At 42.0% G+C, this 16,507-nt stretch overlaps 2 protein-coding genes across 2 annotated transcripts; one reads left to right on the top strand and one right to left on the bottom strand.

Annotated features, from left to right (window-relative positions):
- Positions 1 to 358: 358 nt before the first annotated feature.
- Positions 359 to 7,863, top strand: kif17 (kinesin family member 17). Its single transcript, XM_069152299.1, has 14 exons — positions 359 to 589; positions 802 to 948; positions 2,440 to 2,541; positions 2,828 to 3,017; positions 3,543 to 3,995; positions 4,195 to 4,289; positions 4,391 to 4,556; positions 4,796 to 4,893; positions 5,012 to 5,127; positions 5,559 to 5,787; positions 6,274 to 6,532; positions 6,684 to 6,745; positions 6,834 to 6,954; positions 7,408 to 7,863. The coding sequence occupies exons 1-14, from the start codon at positions 359 to 361 to the stop codon at positions 7,563 to 7,565; spliced, it is 2,427 nt and encodes an 808-aa protein (XP_069008400.1). The 3' UTR covers positions 7,566 to 7,863.
- A 1,340-nt stretch (positions 7,864 to 9,203) lies between these two features.
- LOC138199957 (specifically androgen-regulated gene protein) lies at positions 9,204 to 11,878 on the bottom strand. Its single transcript, XM_069152287.1, has 3 exons — positions 11,702 to 11,878; positions 11,282 to 11,477; positions 9,204 to 11,169 (listed from the first exon to the last, which is right to left on the bottom strand). Exons 1-3 carry the CDS (start codon positions 11,804 to 11,806, stop codon positions 10,022 to 10,024), a joined length of 1,449 nt encoding a protein of 482 aa, XP_069008388.1. The 5' UTR covers positions 11,807 to 11,878; the 3' UTR covers positions 9,204 to 10,021.
- Positions 11,879 to 16,507: the final 4,629 nt, after the last annotated feature.

Genomic DNA, 16,507 nt, shown 5'->3' with positions numbered 1-16,507 from the left:
ACGGTTGTATATGGTTGCTGGGCAACATGAAAACGCCGTGGGAAGTGGAGCAGAATGCCACAGGACTCGAAACGACACCTGACCAGGTGAGTCGGCACCGCGTCTGGAGATACTTCCGTCTCCACTCAGCTCCTGGTCGTTAAGTGGACATTAATCGGGATGTGAACTGTTGGTTAACTCTCGTTAGTTGACAGAACTTTGTCTTCTGATTATCCAGGTTAGTTAATTAGGATGCTGCTGCCGCTCTGTTCTCTGCACATGTATTTGGAAAGCAGATTTTTTTTTTTTTTCCTCCCTTACTTGCCTTCTATCTGTTATCTACTGCACAAGCCAGCTGCTGTGGAGTGAATGTTGAGACATGGGGTCCGAGTCGGTGAAGGTGGTGGTCAGGTGCAGGCCACTGAATGACAGGGAGAAGGCTCTCGGCTCTAAGATGGTGCTGTCCATGGACCTGCACCGCTGCCAGTGCTTCATAGAGAAGCCCGGGGCAGTGGAAGAGCCACCCAAACAGTTCACCTTTGATGGGACCTACTACATCGATCAAACAACTGAGCAGATGTACAATGAGATTGCCTATCCTTTGGTTGAGGTAAGCTTCGTGTTTTCATTACCAGTGTGCAGAGCTAGGCATGGCAGAAGCTGCACGCTGGTCACTGGATACCTCAGTTCAACATCAGTAATTGCCCATGACTGCAGACCTCATTATTTACTTAACATTCTGCTGTCGGTCACTTTCAGCAGGGTGCCCATCCTTTAATGAAGCCTCATGCGAAAGGTCGCACTTCTGCCGTTTCTTTGCAGGGAGTCACCGAGGGATACAACGGCACAATTTTTGCTTACGGACAAACTGGAAGTGGCAAGTCCTTCACCATGCAGGGGGTGTTTGAGCCTGCAGCCCTGAAAGGCGTCATCCCACGGGCCTTTGAACACACCTTTGAGAGCATTCAGGTATGCTGTCCCCCCACCCCCCTCCCGCAACATATCCGTCCTATGAATTCATGAATTTAATGCCGAAAAAAAAAATTAAGTAGAAAAAGTCTTCCCCTTTCAATGTATGGTAATACGACCCTGTTACCAAAAAAGCTGGGACGCTGTGTAAAATGTAAATAAAAACATGATTTATAAATCACGTAAACCCATATTTAATAGAAATAGAACAAAGACAACATTAAATGCTGGAACTATGACATTTGATTGTTTTTTGGAAAATACATGCTCATTTTGAATTTGATGCCAGCAACACACTCTATAAAGGTTTTGGAACTGAGGTGACCAGTTGCTGGAGTTTAGAAAATGTCGTCCAGATATCAGCTGTATGAGGGACATTAGGGATATTTCACCTTGTCAACAGTTCAGGGTCTCTTTTGTCATATTTATTTTATTCAGGTTGCGGCAGTGTTTTCAATTGGTGACAGGCTGGACTGCAGGCAGGCCAGTTTGGAAACTCTCCTCTTCTGCTACGGAGCCATGATGTTGTAATACGTGCAGAATCCAGTTTAGGCATCGTTTTGCTGAAATAAACCTAAAAAGACATTGTCAGCATTCGTTGCTCCAAAACCTGTGTATATTGTTGAGCATTAATGGTTCCCTGCCAGATGTGTAAGCTACCCACGCCATGTGCACTAATGCATCCCTGTACTGTCACGGATTCTGGCCTTTGAACAGTGGAATGAGAACAAGCTGGATGGTCCCTCTCCCTCTGTAGCTCAGAGGACGCGACGTGCGGTGCAGTGCCATTTTAGGGCTCAAAAATCACGGCCACACATTATTCATTTTCGGCCTTGTCCCTTGCGTATAGAGATTTTTTTTCCAGATTCTCTGAATGTTTTTCGCATATGATGTACCATAGAGGATGAAAATCCCAAAATCTTTGCAATTTTTACATTGTGGAACATTATTCTTCGATTGTTGCACCATTTCCCCACAGCTTTTCACAGAGTGATGAACCTCTCCCCATCTTCCCTGCTGAGAGACTGACTCTGGGATGATTTTTTTCATACCCAGTCATGTTACTGATCTGTTGCCAGTTACCCTAATTAGTTATTAGATGTCCAACCGGGTGCTTTTTTTTTTTTTAGCCTTACAAAACTTTTCCAGTCTTGTTGCCCCTGTCCCAACTTTTTTTGAAAGGTGTTGCTGCCATCATATTAAAAATGAGCATATATTTTTCAGAAAAACAATAAAATGTCAGTTTCAGCATTTGATATGTTGTCTTTGGTCTCTTCAATTAATATGGATTTACATTATTTTCAAATCATAACACCCTGTTTTTATTGACATTTTGCAGTGTCAATTTTTTTTTTAGTAAACTGGGTTGTAACTTTCTGTATGAACAATTTGCACATACTTCAGTCTGTTGGTTCCAGTTTTTGTCTGGGCTTGTCTAAGCTTAGTTTTCGAGAGAGAATAATCACATCTATTATGTTGTGTGCAAGCTAGTGTGCAGAAAATACAAAATTCCTGGTGCGGGCCTCTTACTTGGAGATTTACAATGAAGAAATCAGAGACCTTTTGGGAAGCGACACCAAACAGAGATTGGAGGTGAGTCATTGTTGTTTCAACAAACAGACATCATGTAACAGTAGAAGCCAAAGGGATGATTGTTGTTTGGTAAGTATAATAATTTATGAAACCTGTTTCTTGGATTATTCTCTGACAGCGCAGAGTGCTTGTTTTGTGCACAAGACTGTAAATGTTGCCATGGTGACTTAAAAGCACTGTTGTTACATGATGCTGTAAAGGTCAAGGTGTTTGAACAGGGTGACTGATTTTGATTGCGTGTGTTTTTTTGTGTGGTTTTTTTTGTGTGCTTGATGAATGCATGTAGCTGAAAGAGCACCCGGAGCGTGGGGTGTACGTCCGGGACCTCTCCTTGCACACTGTGCACAGTGTGGGGGAGTGTGAGAGAATCATAGAGCAAGGCTGGAGGAACCGGGCAGTGGGCTACACACTGATGAACAAAGACTCCTCCCGCTCCCACTCCATCTTCACCATCCACTTGGAGATCTGCAACACCGGTGAGCACACAGAACAGATATACAGTGTAGTACCTTTGAATTCAAACTAAACACATCTGTCATGTCCCATAATGTCCCAGCGGTTCACCGTCAAAGAGAAATGTCCCATTCTTGCCTGCTATAGCGTCACGGATGCTGGCTTTTGAACTGTGTGCTTAGAACAAGCTGGGTGATCCCGCTCCTCTGCGGCCCGGAGGACGCGTCGTCCATGATTTCCAAAGAGAATGTTTTTTTTCTGCAGTGCCTTCTTTCTCAGAGAAGCGCCAATATGTTGCGTGTGATCAAAAGCGGACAATCTAAAAAAAAATACATCAACATGAAATGGTGTAAAAATATCACAATCCAGCTAACACGGCAACATACAAAGTTGGTCCAGAGAACATAACTTTATAGACCCAAAAAAATGTAAAATATGTTGACAGTAGCTATTTTCCTTCTAGTTTTAGTGTGTCAGGACCTTTTGCTTCATGTAACATACACAAACCTAATAGTTTGTAATTCTATCCATTTCCTTATGCTCCCCAGATGCAGCTGGCCAGGACCACCTACTAGCAGGAAAACTCAACCTTGTGGACCTGGCAGGAAGCGAGCGTCAGTCTAAAACCGGTGCCACTGGCGAGCGACTGCGTGAGGCCACGAAGATCAACCTGTCGCTCTCGGCCCTGGGCAACGTCATCTCCGCCCTGGTGGACGGACGCTCCAAATACATCCCCTACCGGGACTCCAAGCTGACCAGGCTGCTGCAGGACTCTCTGGGGGGGAACACGCGTACCTTGATGATCGCCTGTCTCTCCCCTGCAGACAACAACTATGAGGAAAGCCTGAGCACGCTGCGCTACGCGAACCGGGCCAAGAGCATCCAGAACAGGCCTCGTATCAATGAGGACCCCAAGGATGCTCTGCTCCGAGAGTATCAGGAGGAGATCAAGAAGTTGCGGGCCCTCATCTCAGACCAGCTGGGCACTGCTGACCTTTCATGTAAGTTATACATTTTGTGTTTCAAACTACAACAACATACTCTTTTATTTCAATATTCCTCATTAGGCTACTTTAAAGGTAGATAGTGAGACATGTTTCATTTGCATTTGTTTGTTTGCGGTCAGACTTAATTTATAACACGTTCTGTTTTAAATAACAACTTACAAAACTTTTTTTTTTTCTTTTGTTTATCATGCAGCTCTGCTGGCTGGCCAGTTGTGTGAGGCGTCCCCTGCTGATCCTTCAGGGCCACAATCCAGCACCACCGAAGCAAAGAAGGAAAAGATTAAAGAGGCAAACACAGACCTTTCCCACACCGATATATCACTTCCCATCTATGCATGCATTGTGTAAGAAGCCAGTGATTTATGGTCTGTGTTCTGCTCTCTCCACAGGAGTATGAAGAGAGGCTGGCCAAGTTGCAGGCTGAGTACAATGCGGAGCAGGAATCCAAGGCAAAGCTGCAGGAGGACATCGCTGCACTCTGTTCCTCCTATGAATCAAAGCTGGCTAATCTGGAGAAGGCCAGAGCCAGCAGGGGGAGCTCTGTCCCTAAAAATGGTACCAAAACCATCCACTCACAACAAAGAACCATGCAACCTACTTTATAAATTAGTATTGTTGCTCTTCACCAAGTAAAAAAACAAAAACCTTGTGAATGAACACTTCTGACAAAATCTTAAAAATACTGAACACTGACAAGATTGCTCTGTGTTATTGTGCTTTTTTGTTGAGCGTTCTTGTTATTTTGTCCACCCTGTGTGACCCCCCATTGCTTTATGTTGCCTCCCAACCATCAGTGAGCTCCAGCTGTATGACCCAGGTTGATGAGGAAGAGCTTTGCCTCGACACTGACCCCGTGTGTCACAGTACAACTGGAGCCACTTCCCAGACCAAGGTACAGTCCACCACCACCTTCCAACACGACCACTTACCATTTGAAGAACGTTAGAGGCATAAAAACACAACTATGGATCCGACTTATTGGATGTTATTCCTCCATGTTGGTGAGCCAGCCTGCTGAACCTGATGCAGCAGTCGGTAGTCGAAAAGGTCCAGATGGAGACGAGCTACAAGAGTCAGCAGATGTCAACACAGCAGAGCCTCTGGACCAGAAACATGTCCTGGAAAGGTAAATATGGTAAACTCACACACACACACACACACACACACACACTTTAAACACACTTTAAAACTGGACAACATGTGATCCGTATAATGAACACTGCTTGTAATTTATTTGTTTGAATATGTAATACGTCTCAATTGTGTGTTTTCAACGTTTTGCATGAGATATTAAACATTATTAAGACTGTCATAGTTATATCACTGGTTACGGATGGTTGAATGCTCAGTGTATTATTGTCACATATAAAGAGATGTAATATTTTCAGATATATTTACTCATTATGACATTATTTTACTTGATTTACAAAATGATGTAATTAGCAGAACATGTTATGTTTATTATACTACTGCTAGTATTGATGAGAATACAACGATATTAGGCACCTCCACTGATAATTACACTTGCAGCATCCTCGACTCTTCCATCTCCCCCAGGCTGCAGCAGCTGGAACAGGAGGTCGTAGGAGGGGAGCAGGCCAGGAACAAGGAGTTACAACAGAGACACCGGCAGAGGAAGAACCTCGCTGACCAGAGAAAAGGCCAGCTTATCCACGCCCTGTCAGACAACACTGAGGAGAGTGAAAATGTGCTGTTGAATGTCTACAATTCCATCCAGGAGGAAGTCCACGCCAAAAGCCAGATGCTGGTCAAGGTCCAGGGCAAGGTGGGTGCCAGTCGCTGTGGGACAGATGTAAACATTTCTGTGGGGCTTACAATTGCCTCAAAACTGGATTTGCCATTGGTAAGACGGGATTTGTATTATCTTCTGCATCCCCATCTCAGGTTTAATATGTTTTGCTACTCTTGAAAGCTTTTATATTTTCTGTTCATCTGGGCTTTTATCAAGTGCAAAACAGTTGGAAATTTGTCCAAACTGGATCAAAATTCAAAATATATGCACTGACTATTAGATTTGTTAATAAAAGTATTTTATTAACTCTCTTTACTTGGAAAAACTGTCCCTGATTCAAGCTTTTTCTCCTGCTGGGTGTGCAGCACAAACTACCAGAGAAATTAGTGTTCACTTAGCTCATGAGTAGCCTACCTGATATTGGTTAATGCCAAATCAAAATAGCGGAGTCTTCAGCCTTTTTCATGCTGAATCATACAGTTTCCTCTGTCATTCAACCATAAAACCACATCGTAACAGCTGAGAGCAGCCCAACTGGAGATCCGTGACCTGCAGGCTGAGTTTGAGGTGGAGAGGGACGACTACCTGGCAACCGTCCGCCGGCTGGAGAGGGAGGGCCAGCTACTGCACGGCCTGCTGGAGCGCATGGTGCCCCTGGTGCGCCGTGACTGCAACTACAGCAACCTGGACCGCTTGAAGAAAGAAGCTGTTTGGGACGAGGACAGCGCCACCTGGAGGCTTCCGGATGTGACGGTGCAGAAAACAACACTACCTTCGGGTGAGGCACATGATGGGGTTATATACTGTACAGAAAATAAAGACTATCAGCTTTTAGTAATAATGCAGCTGACAAAACTATAAATTCTATCCGTGTTTTGCAGATCGTTTTCCTTTAATATAATATTATCTCACTTTCTTCTGTCTTGTAGCAGTGGCTCCAAAACCCTCAGCTTGCAGAGGCTCAGGTCCTGATGCTGGAGACACAGTTATGGTGTGTGTATATTCCTCATTCATGGTCTTTTACCTGAAATGCACACACTGAAACGCTGACAGAGGCTTACTGCTGTGCGTCACAGCAGGTGGAGGAGGACAGGTACAAAGAAATGCTGGACCGCAGTGACAGCGAGAACATCGCCAGCAGCTACTTCAAGTCAAAGAGAGCCAGCCAGCTGCTGGGAGGAGAAGCTTCCAAAGGTCACGGTGAGTCAAGCAACTCATAAAAGACTCGTAGAAATAAGTACATACAGTAGAAACTGATCAGCTCTATTGCAGGATGTCACCTGATTCTCAGTGTAGTAAACCCGCATGTTGTCGTCATTCTGTGTATTTCTGGTCTTTATTTACATTCTGACCTGTGAGTTCTTTCAAAGAGCAATTAATCAAGCCAAAACAATAAAAATGTAAACAACAGTAAAAACGAATGTTTAGATTGGTGACAGTTAAGGAAGGTTGTTGAAACACGAATGTTCAGTGAGTCATTTTTGCATTTAATTTAAAAAAAAAAAATAAAAAAAATGCAATTTCTCAAAATAAAAATGAGAGGCTATAATTGAGACAACTTTCTTTTTGACATTTCCCGTCTTCTGCTGGTCCTACTATCCATCTGATGGGCCTCCTCTCCTCCAGCCGTCCACTCTCCTCCCCTGGTTGCAGCCCACCTGTCTCCGAGTGGCTCCAACACGAACCCGTCTGTCAGCTCAGACTCCGTGCCGCCTCGCCCCTTCCGTCTGGAGTCGTTGGACGTCCCGGTGTCCAATGGTAAGGTGAAGCGCAAAAAAAGCAAGTCTCACATCCATAATGACGGCATTTGAAAGAACTCTGAATTTTAATGCCCTACGTACTTTTAACACATCTGTGTGATTGAGGAAACACTATATTATATAAATACTGAATATTTGGTACCTACTGCTAACCAATGTACACAGGAGACACTTTTTGTGGACTTTACAGTTTTGTCACATGTATTAAATCATATTATGAATGTTAATTTTGGACTAAATGCTACCTACAAAATGATACTTTCCTTGAACTTTAGTTTAAAAGTTTAAAATGTTTGATTGGTGCTCTGTACGAGTCCAGCATCTATAATATATAATTTATTGTGTTTTATTGTAAACATTTAAAACTTGCTCCTGAGTCGATCAAATAAATGAATTTATATCTACTTTATGGCTTATTTCATTTACATCACAAAATTCGACCTTGACTTTAGAGTATTGTGTACAGTAATAATAAATAATATCTCAGTCAAAATGTCAGAGCAGTTTGTAGTGTCATGCCTCCGCTGTCACAACTGGGTCAAGGGGGCTGTTGTCAAGGCAACAGTGTTGACAGGTAGTCGATGTTTATCTCATGTTACATGTGACCTCTAGGGGTCATAACTGTAGATTTTAAGCCCAGTAAACATGAGAAAGCCTTTAATTTATATTAAAGCAAAAATACAAATCTTTGAATTATCATTCTTGACCACAAAAGACCACATTAATTGTAGAAAATATTTATATATTTAATTTATTTAATTAATTTATTTAATGTATTTAAGGTTAGGAATTATTTATTCAAAAAATAGTATAGTATAACAACCGTAAGGTTTGCAGTAGATGCACAAAATGCTGCTGTTGTTGAACATTGAAGTACAATTTCTTTTCCTCACTGATAAACTCAATCCTTTCCACAGCTGACTTTTCTGTGCGAGTATTATATTTCTCATGTTGGCTATGGCCTGATTTCTTCATCCATTGTTTAATATTACTTGACCGGCAGAGAGCCGTGTCAGTTTCAAAATTTGACACCATTTATTTGCCTGTGCACAGACACACTAGACACTAGCCACCGGTCCATTAGGTGAGCTGCTCGCCTCGCTGAGAGATAAAACTGAGACGGCAACTGTAATTGTGTCCTGCAATAATTAACCACACAATAATCCAGTGGCTTCAAGACTGTTGCATAACCAGCAGTTCAAATAGGCCAGTAGGAGAAATTAGATGCGTTACATGCGAGAGATATAAAAAAAAAAACGGAGAGAGGAAAGCACCGTGCGGCTAAGTTCACACGGAGGTGGGGCTCAAGATAATCGGATAATGGAAGAACAGCTGAGCAGGCGTTCTCATCATCCGAGCGGCGTGTAAGATGAGTAGCATTGCTGATAGTTGTTCTGTAACAGGAGCGCTGCATGAAGCACAGTGGTGAAAACTGTGCAGGTTTACGGAGATGAAGGTTTGACCCACGGGGTCTGTGGATTAGCTCAAGTTAATCAAATCACACTTCAGTCTACGTGGAGCATCCGAAGTAACTGTTTAGGAAACACGGCTGTGAAGTTCAAAATGTTGGCTGTATTTTCTAACTTGTACAGAAGCACGTGGACTCAAACAGTATACATACAAGTTACGTATGTATATTTACAATTCGTGAACACAAAGACTTAAAATTGCAACGTATTAAATGCAGATTGTTTTTTTTTTATTTTCAGTGACATTTATGGAAATGGGAGATTAGATAGAAGTAATTACATAATCCTTATTTTCCATTCTGGATGAACATATCCAGCTTTTAGACAGTAAAGGCAGTTCCATGGACATGTTTTTAAGACCATGTAACTCATGTATACAGTAAAAAATAGATGTAGAAAGGAATAGATGAACTATTGACACACAAGGTCTTAATAATCATGTATTTGAAATAGCTACTAAAAACTGAAAAATCACCCCAAAACACTTTTAAAATGTTTCACAATATTAAAAAGCTGCAATTGATCTGCGTCTTTAAGGGTTTGATCCAAGAAATGAACTCAGCAGTCCACTTCCAGGCACGTCTGTGAATTATGAAGCAATCAAACTGTGTTGATTTGAATACACCCTCTTCTACTCTTTGGCTGACTTTGAGTCCTGTCGTTCCTTATCGCATCATATCTAACTGAAACGCATTATAACAAACAAAAATAAGAGATTTTGGATTTGATTGCTTTACATTGACATACCTTTTTCATCAAATATGTAGAGCTACGGGGGTTTGAAATGTGTAAGGTGAATTTCAGTTACTCTTGAAACCTACTGCAGAAAAAAAAAATACCTGCTTAAGTGAGTGAGAATATAAGGTTCTATATTATAAGTGCCGGTGTTGCCTTTTAAATGGTCCTCTTCTTCTGCTTTGGTTTTCCAAAGTGCCAAGTGCCAGATTCCCCGTTAATGCTCTAACTCTCTGTAAGCTGATGGTACTCTTGAAATCTCTCTGAGCCGTAATGCAGGCAGAGTTCTGCTGTTTACCGGGTTCAGTCTTTGAGCAGTCCGAGCTTTCTGAGAGCCTCTTTTCGATCGGCTCCCATCCCAGGCACCACCATCACAGTATATCCTATTGAGTTTGAGGGTTTGTGGGGTACAGGCTGAGCTGCGGTGGTGGTTTCCGCTGGCCTGGATGATGTGATGTGCTGCGGTTCGGGACAGTTTCCAGTGTTTCTGTCGTTGTCGAGGGTAGCAGAGCGCGGCAGACCGGCCGGCTTCAATCTGCTGGACTGAGCAGAATGTGACGTTAACACGGGCTGCTGGTCGCGCCTGGAGTCGTGATGGAAGCTTGCACTGCTCTGCAGAGGCCTGTTCTTGGGCTCTGTGGGACCTTTGGCGTAACAAAACGATGGGTTCCTTGATGGATTACAGTTAGATGGATCTCTTGTGAATCTGTTTGGTGTTGGGTCCAAAGACGAGTGAGATTTAGAGTGAGGCAGCAGGGCCACCGCTTCATTTTCTGGCTCTTGGTCTTTCAGGAGGCCCAGCTTCTGCAGAGCCTCCAGTCTCACCACCTCAGGATCTGCTGCATGCTTGACACTGCATGAAGAGTCTGAGGTTATTGCTCCTCCATTTTGTGTTTTCACCAATATGTGGGAGGGGATCTTTTTGGGCTTCGGGGCCACAGCTGGAAGGCCCGCCTTAGGCTTCGGAACCTCTGGGTGGAATCTGTCAGATCTCTGTAGATTTCCAAAGCTCAGGTGTTTCACTGGAGGAGGAAAGTGCTTGTCCGAGTCTATAGTGTGATCAATTGCGGGACATAATGGGGTCTTCTTTGTGGAGGCACTTTTCTGCAGATAAACTAGTGCATCATAGGACAGAGGCCCTCTAGGTAAAGGACCCTCAGCTGTCCTAAATGAGTAGTCCCTGGGTTTTGTGGGAGGAGGTATCGTGACATGACCCTCTAAAGGTACCGTTGGAGAGACTGGTTTCTGGTTGTGACCGGGTTTGCTGTTGTTCGATGTGTCCTGAAGCTGAGCGTTAAAGATTTTATCTGCAGGAGTTCCTGGTTTAGTGCTCGGTGCAGAACGTGGAGGACTGTTTGTCATAACGAGAGGTGTAGGAACCAAGTAGCCCTGCATAAGTTTAACGTCAACATTTTCTCTGATGGGTTCCTTTGAAGCATGTTTCTGAGAACCTGAAAGACAAACGAGTACATGTGTGTCACTAGAGATACAACCTACCTTTCATAAACGTGTTTCGCTGGCTACTTTGTCTAATTCTGCATCTGGTCCCTGAGATTAACTCACCGTTGAGCTTGTTTTTGTTTACGGAGGCTGACGGGTCCGCCAGTTTGCTGGCGAGGTTGCCAGGTCTGCGCAGTTGGTCAGGTTCATCGTTGGACAGTCCACTATCCTCCTCAGTATCCAAAGACTCAATAGTCTCCTCCAAAAACATGAGACAAGCCTTCTCCTCAGCAGACAGGTGCTCCAGACTATCATCACTCTGAAATACATAAAAGCAGAGCTTTTACTTTCAAATAACTCCACAATGAGACATCCCAAAACATACACTTTTTTAAACAGAACAATAGACACAACATCTTTTAAACTTTTATGTTCCAGCTCTCAGTTACTGATATTATTTTGTCTTGATAATTTTTTTTTATAATGAGTTGGTGAAGAAATACAGAGATTCTCTGATTTAAGAAGGAAATCTTCGTTACTTACAAAGATAGAATTGGCACTGACGACGCTGTCACAGCTGCCAGCGCTGTCCATGCCATTCATCTTCTCCAGCCCAGTGCCGCCTGGCCAGGTATCGCTTTTGGGCATCTTAGTGGTCTACTTGTCCAAGGTTAGCGGCACAGACTGTTGTTTCCTTCTGTGAACAGGAAGTAAAATGGAGAGTTAAATTACAACTTACATTGTTCCTCTTGGCAGAGTGAAAATACTCTTTAGAAAAAGGACTCAAAAGTGGAGTCTTTTTACTCGACCATATTAGATGTTTTCCATATTTTCACCATGCCATTTATTCTTAATGGCCCTGTGGAGGATTTTCCACAGGAACCTAAATACCCAGATTGGCAAATTTCCAAAGAAATCCTGTCAGTGTTTTAGCTGATACCCTGCGGCAGCTTTTGTATCGAGTGCCAATCTGGAACGGTAATCTCTAATCAGTGTGGAAAGGTATCCACTTTTTAATACATTTTATTTTATAATGGCTATTTTGTTGATATTTCATGATCAGTATTAGCAACAGTCCAAATTGCTGGAAAAACATTCAAATACGTTTTTTTAGAGTAAATTTTACACCTGGACTGTGCGAATGATCAATCGAAACTACAGCAATAACAGCTAAATAATAAATACAACCTGTTGCCCTTCAATACCAAATCTCATAATAATACGTACTCGGCAAAAGAAGCTAAGTTCAATTCTCATCGACAGCATACGAAAACTCTATATGGCCCAAAATCCACGTATTGATCAGCAAAGCATCGACCACGGGGTCTGACAAACGGTTGACATAACTCAGACCACAACATTTATTAACAGTGAGCAACATGCATATTTCCTCACTGAACTTTCTCTAAATTAATCAGGCATATTATAAAAAATTCAAAGCTCTGACCAAGTCTATTTTTTTTCTGTGGGACAAGAGGCCCTGGCTTGACATTGTCTTTTATTTTAAAAGGAATTTAAACCCTGGTGCCTCGATAATTGATAAATATAATATAACAAAGTGCACAGATACTAATTAACAATACAAGGCCTGGAGTCTAGTGAGCTGCAAATTTGAGACACCACAGGAGTCTAGACATCTCCAGATCACTAAATAAATACAACGTGTAAATAAACGTAAAGATAACACAGAGTAATGTCAATCAAGAATTACAATAAGTCCTGTGCTATTTAAAATGCTACAGTAGTAAATGACGCGCAGCGTGGTTGGGCTGCGTATTGCCGATCCAAACTTCCACTATACAGTGTAATCCATTGCATTACATAATAATTGTTCTGTTTTGATTATACTTAGATGGACGGTTTTAGAAAACTCTTCTCTTTGCACCTAATACTTCAAAATTATTTGGTGCAAAAATGCAGCCATTTAATGCAAATTCCCTAATTTTGTCACAACATCCAAACATGTTCCACATAGTGTTCCTCTAGGTGTTATTTTCCGATAACATAGCTTGTAAAGGCTGTTTGCTTGAAGGCTATGAAGCTCACAAGAAGTTTGTAAAAGAATCCATGCTCACGCCTGCATTACAATGCAAAGAAAAAACAAATGTGAACCTACTTGATTTGAACTGTGGTAGATAATCTAGAAGTTCAGTGTGACACTTTACTGGTGAAAGAGGATACCAGTAGCTGCCTCAAAATACATCTAAAAAGGAGTGCATACTTGCCAAACGATATGTAGTTCACTGGCTAAAACCATCAGTGCTGTTTGAGACGTTGCATGTATTTAGTAAAGCATCTAGAGTTTTACACAAAGCTATTTACATCTCATCAACCGCTATCGGTGTGTCTCACATGCACGTCAGCTTTCTGATGATCGGACAGCCTCGAAGAATGGCAGGTTATCATAGCCCGGTGTGTTCCTGACAGATATCGAACTAGTCCTCTTACTACATGTGACTTGGATTACAGCACACATGCTACTCCTAATCTTCTTTCACTGGATCAGTTTCAGAGGGAGTGGAGGGCAGCAGCAATGATCTCCTGAGAGCTATATGATATCCCCTCTGACCATGTTGTCTTACTGTAACAGTCACCTGCTTGGACATTTATAAGGTGTTCGCTAAAGATGTCTGTTGTTCCAGAGAAAAGAGGCTCAGTAGTTTTAGCTGGTTTAATATAGGAAGAGGCTCCTGAAGCTGTGAGGATAAAAGCATCTCCCTAATGCGCCATTTCCTGTGAATGGCCTTTTAAAATTGAAATAATAGTTGTTATAGCAGCTATTTGATCGTGAGGTTTTTTTTTTTTTTACCAGGGCAAACTAATTCTAGGGAACAAATCCATTTTACTAAAACTGGCACTGTAGGCGAGAGATAGAGCTGGAATTTTTTAGAATAAAGAGACCCCTGTCTGATCCTGGTGAAAAGAAATTCACTTTTGGATAAGTTACAACACCTGAGAGGCCAGAGCGGCCAGACAGACCAGAGGAGGCACAAAAGCACTGCTGTTCACTGTTCTTGCTTTACCATGTCATCCTGTCCCTGTAAAGTTTTAAAGTCCCATTTGCCGAGGCCAATATGTAATTGTCCTCGTCTGTCCTGCAGCATGCGGGTCAGGATCTGAATCCGAACTGCTGAAACTCGGAGATAACGTTTATTGTGACTTAACCTGACGTAATCTGGGCTCACCAGCGACTGAAAACCTTTTACATTCTGATACTGGTCAAGTATTTTAGACTTACCCGTAGGTTTCTAACATGCTAAAACCTCAGACTAAAAAGACTGCAGTTAGTCATCAATGTTTGCTATAAATGTAACCGTCAAACTCCTCTGAACAGTAATCTGTGGTCCAATGACACAGTTGCGGCTTTATTTTGATTGTGGCTGTAAAAGAGCAACAGCCAAGCTTTTATGGTCTTTGATCATTGTTGGAGACTGATTGTGTAACAGTTTAAAATCATCACATAGTTTTTCTCAACTTAAGTTTTCTCGAACTTTCAGCTCTGCTTTTAGATTCCTCAGGGACCACGTTCATTTGGCACCGTGGCTTTTGTAATGAAGATTACCTGCCCCAAATTCAGTCTCCACAAAATATATAAACGTCCATTGATCCAAATGTGTTACATATACAAAAATTTTTTTTTTTAATGCAGTCTCATTAATCTGCCAATAAGTATGTAAATAATAACATTAATAATTAAGATGTATATAGGCTGAGGTTTAAAGTGTTTTAAACTCCCTTTAACAAAGCTGAAGTTAACCGGTAAAAACGGAGTTAGTCGACAACATACCTGTTTGAAATCACCGTCCGGCGTTCAGCGCGTCATCCTCCGCTCGGTGCTCACCGAAGACTCGGTGCGCGCGGCTCTGAGACACCTGCACGGACTATGTGCGCTCAGCCCGTTTATCCAATCAGAGCGCAGCATTACCATTAAACCACGCGTGCCCTCGTCGGGACTGTACCGACAACCCGTAATCTGTTTTAAAACTCTCTCTCTCTTGTCAACCGCAGTCTATTCTGTCAGGCTCGTTTCTCAAATGAATACGTCATCTCTTAACTCTTGCTCCCTCTAAAAGACAATATCAAATAATTACTCCATTGTGGTTAATCTCGAGTGGATAACGGATTTGTTTACACGTGTTTGGTAGACGTGTTTTGAATAAAGCGTCAATTTTAAGTGCGCATAGACCGTACAAAACAAGGAGGAGGGGGGGAGGGGGGGGGAGGTGATCTCAAGGTTTAGCGCAACTCATTACACCTCTGGGTCCACGAAGCATTAGAAAACCCGAAAAAGACAAGAGCCTTGCAAATACAGGCAGGAATTACATTTTTCAAACAATTTCCAAATCAGTTAATCAAACGATTTAGTTATCCAAACAAAAGTCTGTTTAATTGGTGTGTGTTAGTACATGGATTATTACTTTTTGACTGTAAGACTTTTTTGTGTGTGTGTGTGTGGTATAGGAGGGGTAAAGCCTTGAAAAAGGCTTATTATAAAGAAAACACACAAAAGCAAATCTTGCGATTTAAATATTATGTTTGTATTGATTCCAGTCGGCCTTAATCGAATATTCAAAATATTTCACCATCACTGGACCCAAACTAGTAAAATGTATTGCTACTCTTACCCTATAGGCCTCATTTTAGTAGCAGCAGTAGTCGCTGTTGGTCAAACAGTGAGTGAACAAATCTTAAATCCTATTAAGCGAAGGTAGATGTTCCTTAAAATAACTTAAGGAGTGTAATCCCGTGATGATTCCACAGGATCAAAGCTGTTTTGCCAACTGGAGTTTACTTCCTGCCATAATGGATTTCAAATAAGTGTTGCAGACAGGTGGGTGATGTGGGCACAATAAGATTCATAATTATGAATCATGAGCATTATGAAAACCTTCTATTTGTATCTATTAGTATTGAGAATTACTTAATATTCACACTACTTGTCCATTTGCCTCAGGTGGACAAAAATTAAAATGTAATTGCAATTAAAAAATAAATAATAATAAAGGTCTTGTATTGTAACGTTTCTAGTGCTTTATTTATAGTCCTGACATCCTCACGAAGTTATTTTTGTGTTTTTCAGTCACAAACACCATTTCAAGAACAAGCTGTTTTTAGTGGGTATTCATAAGGTTCATTATTATTAATGAGCATCTCTTCCGAGTGACCGCCAATCACAGGTGACGGACTGTGGCTCCCTAAACTGACCGGCAAACATGACTTTATCGGCAGAGAAGTAATGGCAGTGCCATCAGACTCATTTGAGCGGCAGACAACAACCAACCTCCTCGTCAACCGCACTTAAAAATGACGGTTACAGGATGGTATATAACGTTTTTATGACATTTTAGA

This window comes from Embiotoca jacksoni, unplaced genomic scaffold (assembly GCF_022577435.1).
Source record: "Embiotoca jacksoni isolate LCO1_2020_lvr unplaced genomic scaffold, fEmbJac1.0.p SCAF_1, whole genome shotgun sequence".
Lineage (NCBI taxonomy): Eukaryota > Metazoa > Chordata > Actinopteri > Embiotocidae > Embiotoca > Embiotoca jacksoni.
The sequence above is the reverse complement of the archived record's forward strand: the minus strand, read 5'-3'. Positions and strand labels throughout refer to the sequence as shown.

Coding starts and splice junctions, on each gene's coding strand:
- kif17 (XM_069152299.1), top strand. CDS start 359: ATGGGGTCCGAGTCGGTGAAGGTGGTGGTCAGGTGCAGGCCACTGAAT. Junction 4,894..5,011: donor GAGCCACTTCCCAGACCAAG/GTACAGTCCACC, acceptor TTGGTGAGCCAG/CCTGCTGAACCTGATGCAGC. Junction 6,955..7,407: donor AGAAGCTTCCAAAGGTCACG/GTGAGTCAAGCA, acceptor CCCTGGTTGCAG/CCCACCTGTCTCCGAGTGGC.
- LOC138199957 (XM_069152287.1), bottom strand. CDS start 11,806: ATGCCCAAAAGCGATACCTGGCCAGGCGGCACTGGGCTGGAGAAGATG. Junction 11,478..11,701: donor TCAGTGCCAATTCTATCTTT/GTAAGTAACGAA, acceptor TATGTATTTCAG/AGTGATGATAGTCTGGAGCA. Junction 11,170..11,281: donor AAACAAAAACAAGCTCAACG/GTGAGTTAATCT, acceptor TTTGTCTTTCAG/GTTCTCAGAAACATGCTTCA.